This window comes from Saccostrea cucullata, unplaced genomic scaffold, assembly GCF_032062105.1.
Source record: "Saccostrea cucullata isolate Sc308-1 unplaced genomic scaffold, CSIRO_AGI_Scuc_v1 ctg2, whole genome shotgun sequence".
Classification (NCBI taxonomy): Eukaryota; Metazoa; Mollusca; class Bivalvia; order Ostreida; family Ostreidae; genus Saccostrea; species Saccostrea cuccullata.
In genome coordinates this window covers 589,565-605,969 of record NW_026936751.1, presented here as the reverse complement: position 1 = coordinate 605,969, position 16,405 = coordinate 589,565, and the positions used below count along the sequence as shown (strand labels likewise).

At 33.5% G+C, this 16,405-nt stretch overlaps 2 protein-coding genes across 3 annotated transcripts; both read right to left on the bottom strand.

Moving 5' to 3' along the window:
- Nucleotides 1-8,589: 8,589 nt before the first annotated feature.
- LOC134246500 (uncharacterized) lies at nt 8,590-9,581 on the bottom strand. 2 transcript variants are annotated; one of them, XM_062728880.1, is made up of 2 exons: nt 9,432-9,581; nt 8,590-9,289 (listed from the first exon to the last, which is right to left on the bottom strand). In XM_062728880.1, exon 2 carries the CDS (start codon nt 9,284-9,286, stop codon nt 8,924-8,926), a length of 363 nt encoding a protein of 120 aa, XP_062584864.1. In that variant the 5' UTR covers nt 9,287-9,289; nt 9,432-9,581; the 3' UTR covers nt 8,590-8,923. The 2 variants fall into 2 exon arrangements, with proteins under 2 accessions (XP_062584864.1, XP_062584865.1); XM_062728881.1 differs by having other exon boundaries at nt 8,590-9,292; nt 9,432-9,559.
- A 5,509-nt stretch (nt 9,582-15,090) lies between these two features.
- Nucleotides 15,091-15,864, bottom strand: LOC134246499 (uncharacterized). Its single transcript, XM_062728879.1, has 2 exons — nt 15,745-15,864; nt 15,091-15,646 (listed from the first exon to the last, which is right to left on the bottom strand). Exons 1-2 carry the CDS (start codon nt 15,805-15,807, stop codon nt 15,290-15,292), a joined length of 420 nt encoding a protein of 139 aa, XP_062584863.1. The 5' UTR covers nt 15,808-15,864; the 3' UTR covers nt 15,091-15,289.
- Between the last annotated feature and the right edge of the window lie 541 nt (nt 15,865-16,405).

The window sequence follows — 16,405 nt, the reverse complement described above, 5'->3', positions numbered from 1 at the left end:
GGCGTTTTTATTTAATTATGCTTAAAATATGCAATATTTTCATATGCATTTATATGCATCACGGGAATGGAAATTGATCACTTGAAAAATGACTCATATAATCTTGAAATCTAGGGGGGGGGGGAGTATGCTGATCACTTGTTTCAAAGAAAGACTTCAGTAAGGTAGAATATTTATTTAGAAAAAAAATTATGGAAACTCAATTGGGGTAATGAATCCACTGCTTTAATACAGAATTAACAATAACGTACGTGTCCAGAAATTTTTCGAAGAGAAGTGGATGTAGGCGAAACCCTGTCCACTTCTCTCAAGAGAATAATCTGAGTGAAATTTTGTCCACGTATCACATTTTTAATCACACTTACAAATTAATATCGTTAAAAGTGCAGCTACATTAGTTCATTAAGATACTACTGGGGAAAGTTTAACTTGATTTTTAGCTGATCTGTACAGGGCGCTAATATGACAGTCATTGTCGATTAAACAAATTCGCTTTGGTCAACAAATTCCTACAAAGTCTATATGTTTGAACAAGAATGTCTCCAGATTTACCTCAAGGTCAGAAATGACCAGACTAAGATCTGTGACATAAACAAAACCCAGCTCTGTTTTGTTTATGAACCGCAATATGTAAACCATCTTGAAGTACCGGGGTATTGACAGACAACAGATCGAGCCCTATAAACGAAGATTGTTATACAGGTCATCGACGCTGGTCAATAGACATCTGGTAGCGAAGGATGCTTAACTACAATATTGATTTTTCACACAAGACACACATCAGCTACCCCAGCCGTATATTTCCTTGGTTTATTTCGGAGGTAAAAAAAACAGAAGATAATTTCTGAAATTCGATGCAAAAATTTTTTTTAATATCATTAAAATGTGCTTTGATTTGAGCAACTGGCAATAAAGAATGACTGCACTTAAGCTATGAGAGTTGGATCCCAATGATTTGCGCAAAATAAAATTCCAAAATTCATTAAATTTATGTTTTATAGGTATTAAACAATATCGTAAGAGCAGGTTTTGGTTTATTATAATACATGAAAGTATTAAATAATGCCGAGCGACACTAGCTTTTGAAACAGGGGTCTAACAGTTTTGTCTCATTTCTATTGTTATTCATATGCATACCAGTTTTCAACGACATTGTTTACATCGAGCCGCAACTTGACCATTTTTCTCATTTGCACAGAATGTGTATTTTAACTAAAACTTATACATATCCGAAGGACAATGTGGGTCAAGTTGCGGCTCATATCTAATTTTTAAAAAAATGTACCCAAACTTCGCTCGAGATAGCTTCTAAATTAGCAGGTTACGAGTTTCAGCCTATGTGACCCCTTTGATATTATAATCACTTTTCTCACGTGACATTCAAGTGTTCGACACGCTTTCATTGTGTCAGTCGTTGGAAAATTCTTTTCATATCTACATGTATTTCAATCTTCAAAATATTGAAGATCCTTGCGTACATTTTATTAGCGTTTTAAAGTTTAAGTTGATTTCTTTCACAATAGTGTTTTTGTTCGGGGTATTTTAAAGGAAAAAGGTATTATTTTGCTGATTACATGCTGTACATATAGCAGTGGCGGATCCAGAAATTTGAAAACGGGAGCCCGACCAGTTTTAGGTCAGGGTAGAAGCCCACAGTCATCATTAAAAAAAACTTTTTATTTTTACGTTACTAATAAGTCCACAATTATTATTCAATACGATTAAGATAAAGTGAAAATGTCATTTTTTTTAATACACTGTAGCTACAAACACTTAATAATTTTAAGATTTAGTTAATTCGCTGCTTGACAGCAAATAATACATGAGCAGTGAAATTTTAAGCATTCCAATTTTATAAGAACGTTAGATAGAGAAAATTATGCAGTGCTTGATAATGTAGAAGCCGAAATTCATTTTTTCAAATGCATTGTCCTTTGTACTCTGAATACCGATCAAAACTTTTTTTTGAAAATTAACTCTGCCAATAATCAAATGGCAAGGTCATATATGGATTTACTGTGTGTACTTATTTCAGATTATCCTATAGACAGGTTGCAAATTATTTTTCATTTATGCGAAGACAGCCCATTATGTTCAGAAAATAAAATGTATTTCAGTGTCATTTTCATCGACCAATAATTCTCAAAACAGACACTACCAACCTAAGCGTACAAAACGCATGCATATATTTATCACAATTGTGTTTATTTTTATAATTTTTTTTTCTCTTAATATTCTGCTCTTTACTTACTTACTCTACTTACATACGTGGATACAAATTAATGAAATTATATGCATGGTTATAAATCATTTATTTTTTGTACAAAATGAACACAAAACCCTCTTCTCGGTCTTTTTTTTAATATATCTATAATATAAATCAAATACGGAAAACCATGCGCTTATGATCCATTTCCATGCGATTTAAATGTCTCCGCCCCTTTGCTGCGACCTTAAAATCGAAAGCGGTCCAGTTCAATTTTCCGGAATTTATGGGTTAAACATGTTCTTTTCAATAGCGTTGTATGTAATTATTGAAATATGTATGACGAAAAATTATAGAAATAAATGTCAAAAGCAAATGCTTGCACATTAATCATAGATTAATTCAGCGATTTATTGTAATGTTAAGCTTCAAATGGGTAGCCGAAAAGGTTCCAAATAACGTCCCTAAGTGCAGTCATTCTTTATACAAAATTTAGAATATATCCACTACTTAGTAATTTACACACGAAGCTTGTTTAAAAACACAGTTCCAGGGGCCGGGGGGGGGGGGGGGGGGGGGGGGGGGGGGGGGGGGGGGGGGGGGGGGGGGGGGGGGGGGGGGGGGGGGTGACTCTCAGTCGTGTTCACTCTACCACTATACATTTATTGACTGAGTTCGAGTGCAACGTGCGTTTTATCCGACAAAACGCATTTTGCCCTAGAACTCAGTCAATAAATGTTTTGTTATACCTTTCATTTTATTTTTTTACAAACATGTATTTTGTACCGTCTTTCATGATGTAACCTCAGGACCGTCACTTTTGAACGCCAGCGAATGAGAATGAGAATAAGCACCGCCCAATCTGTGAAGTAAGCGGTCCAACATCTCATTCAGCGGTCCAACATCGATTTTTTATGCCCGCTCAGCAAAACATAAGAAATGTTAGACTTTTTCTCGTATAGATTTGTATAGGAACAACTTTATTAAAGGTATAACAAAAACTTTACTGCACTGCTTTTTTCCTGTGGTCTCTTTGTAAGGATCTCCTCCTTACTTCACAACTCCAGACCAAACGCTTTTAACCACTGCGTTGGGCGGCCCTTGACAAATTATGTTAAGACCAACATATTGAAGGTCGCCAAATTCGAAATCCTACCTGGTGGCAAATAAAAATTTCCTAATTAGGCCTACTTTTGATAAGATTATAATTTTTGCGTTTTAACCCCCTTCCCCGTAGTCACGCATTATAATTAATTATACCATTTCCTATTTCTAACGCAAAATCACGCACATACCGTTTCCCCGCAATCACGCATTTTCACGCACTTTAAAAAGTTCTCTTAATCTTCAATTTATTGCCAAATTCCATCTATTTTATACTTGCTTAAGTATCATAGAATTAGAAGTTATTTTCTTATTAAAATATTATGTCATAATTTTATTTACGCTAAACTTTAGAACTTGTACCAAGCTATAAAGTGCTTGCGGGGAAATATTTTTTAAAATTACATTTGAAAACCTAAATTCCGGTATCATAAATACCGAAATTTCAATTAATGAGTAACATGGAATTAGTTTATCCATAAGTGTGATCATCTAGCTGAAACAAAGAAGAATACATGACCCGGCATATCTAATTTTTGCAAAAAAAAATCTTTCACATTGAATAACACATTCTTTCCAATTCTCTGAATATAGGGAAAAGAATTGTTTTTAAATTTATTTCTTAATTTTGCTATACATGTATTTTTGTATTGTACATGCATGTGCATACCGACTTCTGTATATATAATGCAGTAAACGACTTTAGATTCCATGAAACTTTGCTTACACAATGCTTGCTCAAGTCTGAGAAACTTATGACAAAAGTGAAATACCCTGCAAGAATGTATTCGATTAAAAGTGCACAAATATAATGATAACAAATGAGATCAACTGAAAAGATGTACAATCACAACTTAGCTACTGCCATTTAATGTCAAATTCGTGGTAAAGGTGTTTTTCTTTGTGAGAAGTGTCCACTTGAAATGCTTTTGTTAGAAATCCTCCGCCATTGGAAGGAAGAGAAAATTGCGAGGCAAAGGCGGATCCAAGATGTGGCATGGGTGGCGGGGATCCTACTGGTAGGATCTCACTTTCGGAGCAGACACTGTCTGAGCGCGTGCGCACGGGATGCTGAATTGCAGAGGAGGGGACATGTGTGTGCGCTTCTTTCCACAATTGTCCTCGCATCCTTCCATTTTTGTGCACATCTATCCCGTTTAAGATGTTCTTTTCCGGATGAAAATGAGGTTCCTCTCTCATGTACTCTCTAAATTCTCTCTGGTCCATTGCTTTTGACTATTTTTAAAACAAGAAATTAATTTTTTTCATAATTTCATAATAGAGCGATATATGGTAAATGTCTCAACTGGCCCCTTAAAATGAATATCTTAATTGTACTTTCTATTTAGCTTTAATTTGTACAGCTATATATGCTACCTTTATTGGTCATTTTCATTTTGATCAAAATGCCGTGATTTTAGAAATATGACATCATAAAAATAACGTTTTCCCGCCATTTTAGCATATTTTGTATAAAACTGCTTATTTTCAAGCAGTTTTTCTTCCAGAAAATATAGAGCGCAGCCTAGAACAAGATTTATATTTTTACCAAAGATGTATCTATCCATACTAATTAGTGACAGAAAAATTATGTGTGTTCTACATTGCGCTCTATGTTTCCCATAAGAAAGAAACATCAAGAAAGAGGCATATTTTTGGCTTTTTTGTTAGATAGCAAAAATAGCATCATTTCTCATGTCATTTACAGCTAGTGAGTGCAAATAAATGTGAAAAATATATTGGAAATATTTCTAATATAATCTCTTCTACAATATTAATATCAATTAAACATATTTGAATGTCATTCTAAAATGTTGATTTTTAGGGGGCAAAATTGGCTCTTATCATATATACTCCTTTTACAGAGAAGTGAAATTAATTCTTTGACTTGTCTTAATTTTGTTTTATTGATAGGTTAAATTTAAATTGATCAAATAATCTTAGATAAAATGAAATATGCTTACGAACAAAATGATTCTGGTTCCTGTGAAGAGCGCTGGTAATATTTTTCCAAAGCAAATCGGTACTGCAGCCTGGCTGGCAATTTGTTTGTTATGGAATGTTTGGCCTGTTTCTCTCCTTTTATAGTGGAACTGCTTTGTGTGCTTTTGGTGATTAGCCAGAACCAGCAGGAATTAACAACAATCAATCAAAATAACCCTATATATCGGTTATAAATAGCTTTTTAAAATACTTTTCACAGATTTATAGAGAAGAATGCCAAAACTTATGTCATGCACGTGAGCACGATGAATCAAATTCAATTGATTTTTTTCTGTCGGTTCGGAAATGGTGCCAAGAAAACCTTGCACTTAGTTCTGTATTTTCATCAATAGGAAGTCGATTACCTGTAAATAAGCTATTCAAAGAGCAGTAAGACCTATAAATAAGTGTAAACCAGGGCATCGTAACATTTCTTTGGCTTTTTTCCCATCGTTAAATGGCAATACGGGTAAACGTCCTTCTGTTAGGTTAGTGGGATATAGGCTAACTAGTTTATTACTAATTTCCTAGGGTCAATAACCAAAATCATGTTTGCACGTAAACCACCCAAAAACGTGAGAATGACCTTCATATCCCATTGAATTGACATAAAATATACAACAGAGTCTGACACATCAGTTTCATATTTGGATATTTTTCGTTAAAAAGATGTAAAAGGTTACCTTATGACAACAAAACTTAATGACAAACGTGATGACTTAAACTTTTATATCGCCAACTTCCTTTGTAGCAATATACCCTTATTTAATTTAAACAATAGTTTTATTATGAATGAACATAATAGGATTGGATAGCAGGAACTGCCTATATAGGTCCTTTCCCTTACACCTGGATATGGAGATTGTTTTTCTTAAATGAGGCGAGCTATTGACAAACAAGTTGATATAAGAAGGATGTCAACAGGTTAGTTTTAAATCGTTATTTCGTTATACTCTGTAGTCAGTATAATGACCTAGTCAGTAAACACACTCTATCAGTCAGTTGAATTCTAACTGTTAATGGTCAGTAATTTCACACTGAATTGTCTACGGATTTTCCGCTTTCCCGATCTGACGTCACAAGGGGCACACGGCATGAGTGACCGTTCGACAGGGTATGCTCACTTCTCCATGGCACTAAATCCTACCTCTGATATTTTGAGAGGTCCAATCTTGCTCTGCTCTTGATTTGTATTGTTTTAGTAGATTTTGTGCTTGATTGCTGTTCGGTATCTCCATAAGAGTTGACCTAACTCAAAACCTGCTAACAACATATAAACCCCTCAAAATTTGGGAAGAATTTAAGCGAGGATGTTGTAGATTGATATTCGCGCAAAAAGGCCAGGAATATATGTAAAAAAAAAACAAACTACAACTTGAATTGCTAATTATGAAAATCAAAACAAGTCTTCATATTTTTGTAACGTCCTTGCTCTGAACAATTTTTAAAGAGAGGCATGCTACTCACTGAAAAATTGATGTCACAAGGATTTCAACAACCTCGTTTAAAGTCAGCATTTTGTACATCCATGGTCATTATAATTAATTTGTTGGCAAATTTGACCTATCATTTTATTCGTATTTTGGCTGGCTTGTTTCATACTATAAAAATAAGCCTTTCTTTCATACTAGATTTGTATACGCAATGTATACTTGTTCAGCCCATGGGGTGTACGGCGGGTGTGACCTGTCAACAGGAGATACTTAATCCTCCAAGACACCTGATTCCACCTCCAGGGGTCAGTGTTTTATGCCCTCCATCACAGATGTGTATTGCTAATAGATTTGTTTTTTTTTTAATTTAATCACCATGCGTTATTTTTTCCTTCTACATTAAGGAACAATATTTTTTTCATTCAAAACTGAGAATTTAATTAGCTCACAAAACCATGTTAGGTTAAAAAGTTTTTTGTACCTTCTAAAGAAGGTTCAGACATACTGTTGTTATCCCAGTGTGTCTGTCCATCTGTCACCCGATCTTCCTCATACTACCCTGTAGATAGCTCTTTTGGGTCATATTTTGAACAAACTTGAATTAACCTATCTTAAAAAAGATCTAGCAACCAAACTTCATTGTAAACGTTATGACTTTAACTATCTTTTCAATTTCCCTTATGCAGCAATATACATTCATCACCTGCAGACAGGGTTTATATCTCTCCTTGATTCGATACGCAAGAGGATACCAGGGGTATTCAACACATGAACAATTTCTAAAATGTGGTAAGTTATTGACAAGCAAGTTGATGGCACCTGTTCCCAACTTGGATATTTTGGAGGTCCGTCATTGCTCTGCTCCAAATTTATATTGTTTAAAGGACATGTGAGCTTGAATACTGTTCTCGATATTTTTTGTATTTCAGCTGAACATGCTTTTAATAAAAAAAACAAGGGGCCTATGGACCAGCTGAGTCAATATGGCCGAACTGTATTTATCAGCAGATTTTTTTTCAGTTATATATACATGTACCCATGTAAGCAAAGGCCTAACTTAAATTTGTTCAAATGATGACCTCCTAGGGTAGCGTTACATATATATGTAGGCCACAATATATACTAAGTAAAATATGTTTTTCATAAAAAGAAATCAGCTGCTAAGAATAGAAAGGTCGTAGATACTCATGAGTGTTGAAGCCTGTGGAGCTCTTGATTTTTTTTTCTTGATTTTTTTATTCGTCTTTTTGTTTGTATTTGTTTTATTTTGTTGTTTTTTTTCCTTAAAAATACATTGTATAAAATCACAGATTATCGGGTCAGATTATCGGGTTTTACAAGAGAAAAAAAATTCATTTATCTCTCTGAAGATGCGTTGCGTTTTGTAGGAGTTGTCTAACGCTGTTGAAGCATTTCATAGAATTAACTTAATAAATCTTAAATTAACCACTAGATTGGTCTTACCATCTCCTGAAAGAATCTGCATTTTTCAGCAGATCCAGACAAGCTTGTTTTTTTTTTAAATCAGCGACTACTTTGTTAAATTTTTTGTTCATTTCACCGAAAATTGATTTTTCGGTGTTGATTATGAGTATTTAGTATTTCATGATGCTATTTAGATTTTTTTCTGGCAAGTCATTTCGAATTATTATTTTTTAAAAATACAGTGTTATAACCGCTTTTCTTTAGAAAGTCAGGGTATCATACATATTGTTATAGCTGGTCCGTCCATCTGCCACACTATTTTCCTCCTCAAACTACTCTAGATCTCACATTTTTTAAAAGCAGTAGCCAACTCTTTTCTCTTCCACTATGGTTTAGATTTAATATTCATTTCATTCTATGTAAACAAACAAAAAATCGTTTTATTGTAAATTTATTAAAAAAACAAAGTGTACAAAATATCTAATAAATCTTAAAATACAAAGGTAATTATAATTGAGTAGTAAAAAATGTAAGAATGACAAAAAAAGTTCCCTTTCAGAAAACGATTGTTTACATGCAATTTCAGACCTCCAAGAAATAAACCCCATCCATAAAAAATACTCATATTCACTAACTTTTACATATCACTCACATAATACTTAATAAAATTAAAGGGGAGTCTTTATTGCACAAGCTGTAGGGTGACTAAATGTACATGAGATTTAATCGAACAAAATGAGATCGTTGACAGGAAATCCAATAAAACCAGTACCTACTGCCATTTGAAATCTAATTCATGTTTCAAATGTTCTCCTGTGGTATGCTTCGTGTCCACTTGAAACGCTTTTGTCAAAAATCCTCCCGAGAACGAAGATGGGGATCCAGTGCTTGATAATGGGGATCCAGAACTTGAAATGGGGGATCCAACAACTGGTGAGGCGGGCTCGCCCTCAGATCCCATGCTAAATGACCTGATCCTCAGTGGTGGGGGAGCGGGGGTTGTCTTGTGCTCCAGATCGTGTTTGATTTCATGTCGAATTCGTCCGTTTTTGTAAACATCTACCCCACTAATGACGTTTTTCTCAGGGTGGAAATGTGGCATATCCACGTAGTTTCTCAACTCTCTCCTGTCCATTTTCTGCTGAAATCATTTTAAGCCATTTTCGATAAATATAATAAATGCATGCTATATGCCGTAAAAAATATCAATACAATTGTAATTAATAAAAAGAAAGTGAATACAATGTAGTTTTAGGCGAACAAAATAAATAAGGACTTACCTTCAAAGAAATTCAATGCTATCAATAAAAGTCCAATCACAAAGTCGAAGCTTTGTTTAGTCTTGATTCTGCTAGTCTTTCAGAAGTTCGAGCGCTTTTTCACACAAGGCCAGTCTGTGGCTTTATAAAGGTTTAAATGAGTCACGTGGTATTGTTTACAAACAGTGCAAGCACTTTCCTTGACCTGATTTTGGGAGACTGATAATAAACACGTAAGCATTTTTGGGTTTGTTTTATATACGTGCAATGAAAATAAATAATCAGCAAATGATGTTACATGGAAATTGGACTATTTGGTAGTTTGATCATTTCATTGTTTCGAAACTACTTGTATGTTAATTTTGCATCACAAATATGCATATTTTTGTAAAAAAAAACATTTGATATTGAGTTTTGTTGACATTGGTGTCCACTTACTAACAGGAAAATTGGGCGATGAAAAATTATGTTCTGAGTAATTTTACGAATTTTCTGCTTTTGATCTAGAAAAAACTTTGCTTAAATAATGACCTTAAGATGAACCCGGCCAAGCTGATGTGAACTCTGAAGTGCACCAGCAGGATTTGTCAGCACACAAAAAGCAATCTTGTAATGCAATGTGCTGAAAAGAAAATAAACTTATAAACTGCAAATACACACACAAACAGGTGGAAAAATGGCTAAAGAACTAGGCACTGTCTGTTGAATTGTAAACAAGTTTACAAGAACATGAATATTGATTACAAGACTGTCTTGGTCAAGGCCTCGCGACATCTGCATTTAATTAGTCGTGCAACAAAAGTTTAACTAAAAAAAGAAAATATTTAAAGTCCTGTTTGAATTGAGGGAACGTCACGTGTGTACAATGGTCCATGTGAAGACTTTTCGGAATCAACAATTTATATCGAATGTTCTATACAACCATTGAATCACGCTTGTTTATCGTGGCATTGATTAGAGCAAACTTAATCATGCCAGTAAGTTGTTTATTTGATGACCAAATTTGTCGAGATGAAGTCATAAATGCAGGAACTTAAGAGATAATAATTATGTTCTGGGAGGTTCAGAAAATTACTCATGCCGTGGCTCTTTACAGTAAAATCGATAATTGATACAGGCTTTTTCTCATCACCAATCAGGAACAAACCAATTATAGCATGTTTATATCGTTGCAAGCCAAATTGTATTTCCCCTAAAATGGACAATCCGTTGGCATTGTTTACGAGTTTCTGACCTATATTTTATTTAATTAAAGACAAAACAGTAACAAAATCATCAACATATTCTCTACGGAAGGCCTCCAACCCATGCTGATCTCACTATATACCCTTTTTTCCGAAAGAATCCTAAATCTGCAACTCGGAGTTTATTGTTAGCCAAAGACCATTATTTTGTTTTTCAAATTAAAATCTAAGCATATGATATTTTTGGAGAAAGGATAGAATCTCCCTCAACAATGTTTGTGCAAACTTCAAAAGAAAAGACGCAACAGTTTTCACTTTATTTTAATCTGTTGAATTTTATTGTAAGTTCATAAAGTACATAGATTTTTACAAATCTAACAACATGCGAATTCATTTCAGAGGCAATGCTACATACTTTTGGATAATAACAGAGGCTATAGGCAAGTTTTCGCTGATACTTGTCAACATGATTTTTTTCTACAAATAATAAAAAGACAAATTTCTATGTTCACTTTTTAATTATTTTTGCTTCCTTTTCATTCATTTTGAATAGTGATTCAATATTATTCAGGTGAGAGAGAAATCTAGTAAGCTTTATTGCAAATAATTATTATTTTGTTCTTTACGTTGAAAAAGCAATTTACAATTTTGGCATATTTTATTTTTGGAAAAAATGTACAAAATAATACTGATGATATCGTCAACATAATAACGTGTATAAACTGAATAAATTACAGCGAAATTTAAAACAATACAACACCTCATTTAAAATAAGGAGCATAAATGACAAAAATTAAAACGTTTTTGGTTGGCCAAACGATTAAATGTCTTGATCATTGACCTCCATGACGTAAAATGTAAATAAAAATCTTTAAAAAAAATGCGTATTGCCATAAAATTTTACCTTCTCTTTTATACTTGAAATGTTCATCTCTTTTACGCATCTTGTTCAAGTTCTGTCAAATACATGTAGGTTACAGATAAAGTGAAGGAACACGAAAATTTTAATTTTAACTCTAAACCTTATTTTTTTTAAACCTTCAACTGAATTAAATTTAACGGTGTACCTATTTGTTTTTCGTGCCATTGACTTGAGCAAACTGTATTATGTCTAGAATTTGTTTATTTGATGATAAAAGTTGTCTGGATATTTGTCAAATCTCTAACCAAATAAACAATATAGGGTGGATATTCAGATCAGTAGTCACATAGAGTGGGGAGGGGACATAGAAATTACAAGTTCAAATCATATTTTTTTTTTTTTTTTACAGTTTTATTCATCAAACAAACTCTGCAATTTGACCACTTTTAAGTAAGCATGTTGTGGAGTATATTTAGTATTTAAAAAATAAAATCTGTCACTTTATACATGGTACATTTACAGTAAAAAGGAAAAAAATGGTTCAAGTTTTCTTTCATCGACAGTTAAAAACAGTCATACAACGTATATGCTAATATAAGAATGATCAAGAAACTTTACATGACTTTTTTTTTCCCTGCAAAGACAAAGCAATTAACAAAATTGATATTGTTATTGTAAATTTATTCATATTCCATTGGGAAACATTATCAATCTGATAGAGAACTCGGAGTTCATTACAAGCTGTTCAAAGATTATTTATTTCCAAACTAAAACCATGCACATACACAGTATTTTCGTAAAATTAATTTGTCTCCTAATACAAACCTAAACGGATACATAATCTCATGGAGCAATTCCATTATGGTCTCTAATTTAAAAGAATAGAGACCTGGTTAAGTTTTCATTCTTTTGATTCTCTGATATTTTACTATAGATACAGAGATTTGACAATTCTAATACATGTGCATTCCAGAGATTTTATCAATTTTTCCATGATTCACAATTTTAATAGATAAAAATAAAATAAGGAACAGTGAACGTACCCAAAATCTTATAAACAATACTATTTTGTGAACAGAGCATAAAACATGGACCAATGGAAATTGCAGAATTGGGATCAGATGGCTTAGAGAAATAAGCTTCCCAATCTGATCAGTAACACATACCGTTAGCCTTATGTATTGAACAAATATGTATACGGAATAATCCGTAGTCAAATTTATAAGAGAAGTTGACGGAGAAGTTGTCAGTTAGTCATATCCTTTGTAGTCAATTAAAACATCCAAATATAACATACCAAGATTAGTAAAAACAGCTCAAAGTAATGTATTATTACCATGTATCCATCCCCCTGAGCCAATTTGCCCCCGCCTTTTCCTCCCTTATCTGTTGACTCTGTTCTCTATTCACACTCCTACAGTTTACCCGATCCCCTCCCTCATAATTATAAAATAGACTCTTGAAAATGTTCTTAGAACTCTACAGTAACAAAACTTCATATATTTCATTTTTTCAAAATATATTAAATTGTAACGTTACATTTTCCTTTTTAAAACACCAATTAATATGACTTTTATTAACAATAAGTTGTTTAACAAAAATATCAATCACTAGTAAAGAATAGACTATTAAGCAAAGATATTTGAATTTTAGATGAAAATATGTTTTTTTCATCATCCATAAAATGTATCAATACATTAGGCTACGATAAAAAGAAACTAACAACTATCATTGAAAATTTTATATTTTGTTTTTAATTTTTAGCTCACCTGAGCCGAAGGCTCAAGTGAGCTTTTCTGATCACATTTTGTCCATCGTCCGTCCGTCTGTCTGTCCGTCTGTAAGCTTTTCACATTTTCGACTTCTACTCAAGAACCACTGGGCCAATTTTGACCAAACTTGGTACAAAGCATCCTTGGGTGAAGGGAAAGTTAAATTGTTAAAATAAAGGGCCAAATCCCCTCACAAGGGGAGATAATCAAGAAAAGACAAAAATAGGGTGGGATCATTAAAAAATCTTCTTCTCAAGAACCACTGGGCCAGAAAAGCTGAAACTTATGTGGAAGCATCCTGGGGTAGTGTAGATTGTTAAATCATGACCCCCGGGGGAAGGGCCCACAATGGAGAATCAAAGTTTTACATAGAAATATATAGGGAAAATCTTTGAAAATCTTCTTCTCAAGAACCACTGGGCCAGAAAAGCTGAAACTTATGTGGATTTGTAAAAATTGTTCAAATCATGACCCCCGGGGGAAGGGCGGGGCCACAATAATCAAAGTTTTACATAGATATATATAGGAAAAATCTTTGAAATCTTCAGTTTTAAGAACCACTGGGCCAGAAAAGCTGAAACTTATGTTATCCTGGTTAGTTTTAAATTGTTCAAATCATGACCCCCGGGGGAAGGGCGGGGCCAATGTAATTAAAGTTTTACATATATATATATAGGGAAAATCTTTTCTTCTTCTCAAGAACCACTTTTAGAAATATATTATGTGGAAGCATTTTCCTGGGGTAGTTTTTTTAAATCATTCAAATCATGACCCCCGGGGGAAGGGCGGGGCCACAATGGGGAATCAAAGTTTTACATAGATATATATAGGAAAAATCTTTGAAAATCTTCTTCTCAAGAACCACTGGGCCAGAAAAGCTGAAACTTATGTGGAAGCATCCTGGGGTAAGATAGTTTGAATTTTCAAATCATGACCCCCGGAAATACAATGGGGAATCAAAGTTTTACATAAATATATATAAAAAATCTTTGAAAATTTTTCTCAAGAACCACTGGACCAGAAAAGCTGAAACTTATGTGGAAGCATCCTGGTATAGTGTAGATTCTAAATCATATATCATGACCCCCGGGGGAAGGGCGGGGCCACAATGGGGAATCAATTTTACATAGATATATATATAGGAAAAATCTTTGAAAATCTTCTTCTCAAGAACCACTGGGCCAGAAAAGCTGAAACTTATGTGGAAGCATTCTGGGGTAGTGTAGATTCTAAATTGTTCAAATCATGACCCCCAGGGGAAGGGTAGAGCCACAATTGGGAATCAAAGTTTTACATAGAAATATATAGGAAAAATCTTTGAAAATCTTCTTCTCAAGAACCACTGGGCCAGAAAATATGAAACTTACATGTATGTGCACATGGAAGGATCCTGGGGGTAGTGTAGATTTCAAAATGTCTAAATTATGATCAGTGGGGTAGGGTGAAGATGCATTATGTATTACAAGGGGGAAATCTGGTAAAGAACAGAATGGTCAAAGCTTCTCAGGTGAGGGATGTGGCCCCTGGGCGTCTTGTTATGTATCTATACAGCTGTAGAGAGGAGAAGTATGGAAGTTTTTGTTTATACTAGTTCACATTGATTTGAACAACCAATTTTAACATCAATAATGATTGAATGTGAATCAGGCGAGAGAGACAATACACTAGATCGAGATACAAAACAAAAAAGTTTTTTTTTATTTTATTATTTTCATTTTATTTTTTTTTTATTTATTTATTTATTTATTTTATTTTTTTTTTGCATAGAAATTTTATTCAAAAGTATTTTTAATGTATAAAATGCTACTAAGTATGTCTATACAATACAAAATGTTGAGAAAATACAACATTTTTTTTTAATAATAAAATATTTTATAAAACATTGATGTCTCTATCTGACATAATCAAAATCAATTTTTAAATATAAACATGAATATATACATAAAACCTCAACACCCATCAACTTGCTTCATTCAAAAAAATAATGAATCAGTGCAAATATTGCTTCACCTAATTCAATACTATGTACAATGTCTACAGATAATTGACCTCCATATATGTCTATTGCCACAAAAAGTCTAGGTCCTCTTTTATATGTTTTTCATCAGTTGTACGTGTCCTGTCCATCTGAAGGGCTTTGGTCAAAAACCCTTCCGGTAATGAGGATGACAGTGGGGATCCAGAACTTGAGTTGGGGGATCCAACAACTGGTGAGGCGGGCTCGCCCTCAGATCCCAAACTGTGTGATCTATTCCTCGATGGTGGGGGAACGGATGTTGTCTTTTTCTCCAGATCATGTTTTATTTCATGTCGAATTCGTCCGTTCTTGTAAACATCTACCCCACTGATGACGTTTTTCTCGGGGTGGAGATGTGGCATGTCCACGTAGTTTCTCAACTCTCTCCTGTCCATTTTGTACTGCAAAGACAGTTATAATAAATCATGTTTTTCATAAAATCTTTAAAATATACAAATCAAGCAAACTAGGTAGGTAAAAAAGAAAAGAGAATATTTACCTTTTTTTTAAATCTATTGTACACCATATTTAATGGTTGCACACAAACTGCGTCGATGTGCATACTTTATAATCACGTGGTTTTATTTACAAACATAAGAATATGCTCGATCCTTGTCCTTGACAGAGAAGAAATATGATCACCCAGTAAAAACGAAATAGTCTGAATTAAAAAAAATATTTTCTCTATAGAAGGATCATAATAATGTTTATAGAATATTCACGAATAAACATATTTATAGAGATACACTGTAAATCCAGTACAATTTGTCTGAGTCCACCGTAAACAAAGCTTAAAGTGTAAATAAGAGAATATTTATTTCAATATTTTTTATATTCCCCAATAATCAAAATGAATTTTTATTACCACTGGTATATAAGATTCCGAAACTTTAGAAAAATTCTTACAAACAAAAGCATCTAGCTGGTTTCAGTAAATTCTAACATTAAGCCTCTTTCTTTACTCATAACTAAAACACTGTAAAATAGCAGTGAAGGAGAAACTTCAGGAGATTCAATCAAGCAATGGTCGACAGCAGCTGCCTTTTTCTCATTATGAATATATTAATTGTCTCTTTGTTTCAATATAAAGTTGAAAATGATAACATGACAGTACTTCTGAAGTTAACAACAAATATTTTTGAGGAGTAAGGATAGGGACT

Bases quoted from the DNA above. Each gene is read 5' to 3' on its own strand.
- LOC134246500 (XM_062728880.1), bottom strand. From the start codon at position 9,286: ATGGACAGGAGAGAGTTGAGAAACTACGTGGATATGCCACATTTCCAC.
- LOC134246499 (XM_062728879.1), bottom strand. From the start codon at position 15,807: ATGCACATCGACGCAGTTTGTGTGCAACCATTAAATATGGTGTACAAT. The intron at 15,647-15,744 runs GTAAATATTCTC...CTGTCTTTGCAG, and splicing joins ACAATAGATTTAAAAAAAAG to TACAAAATGGACAGGAGAGA.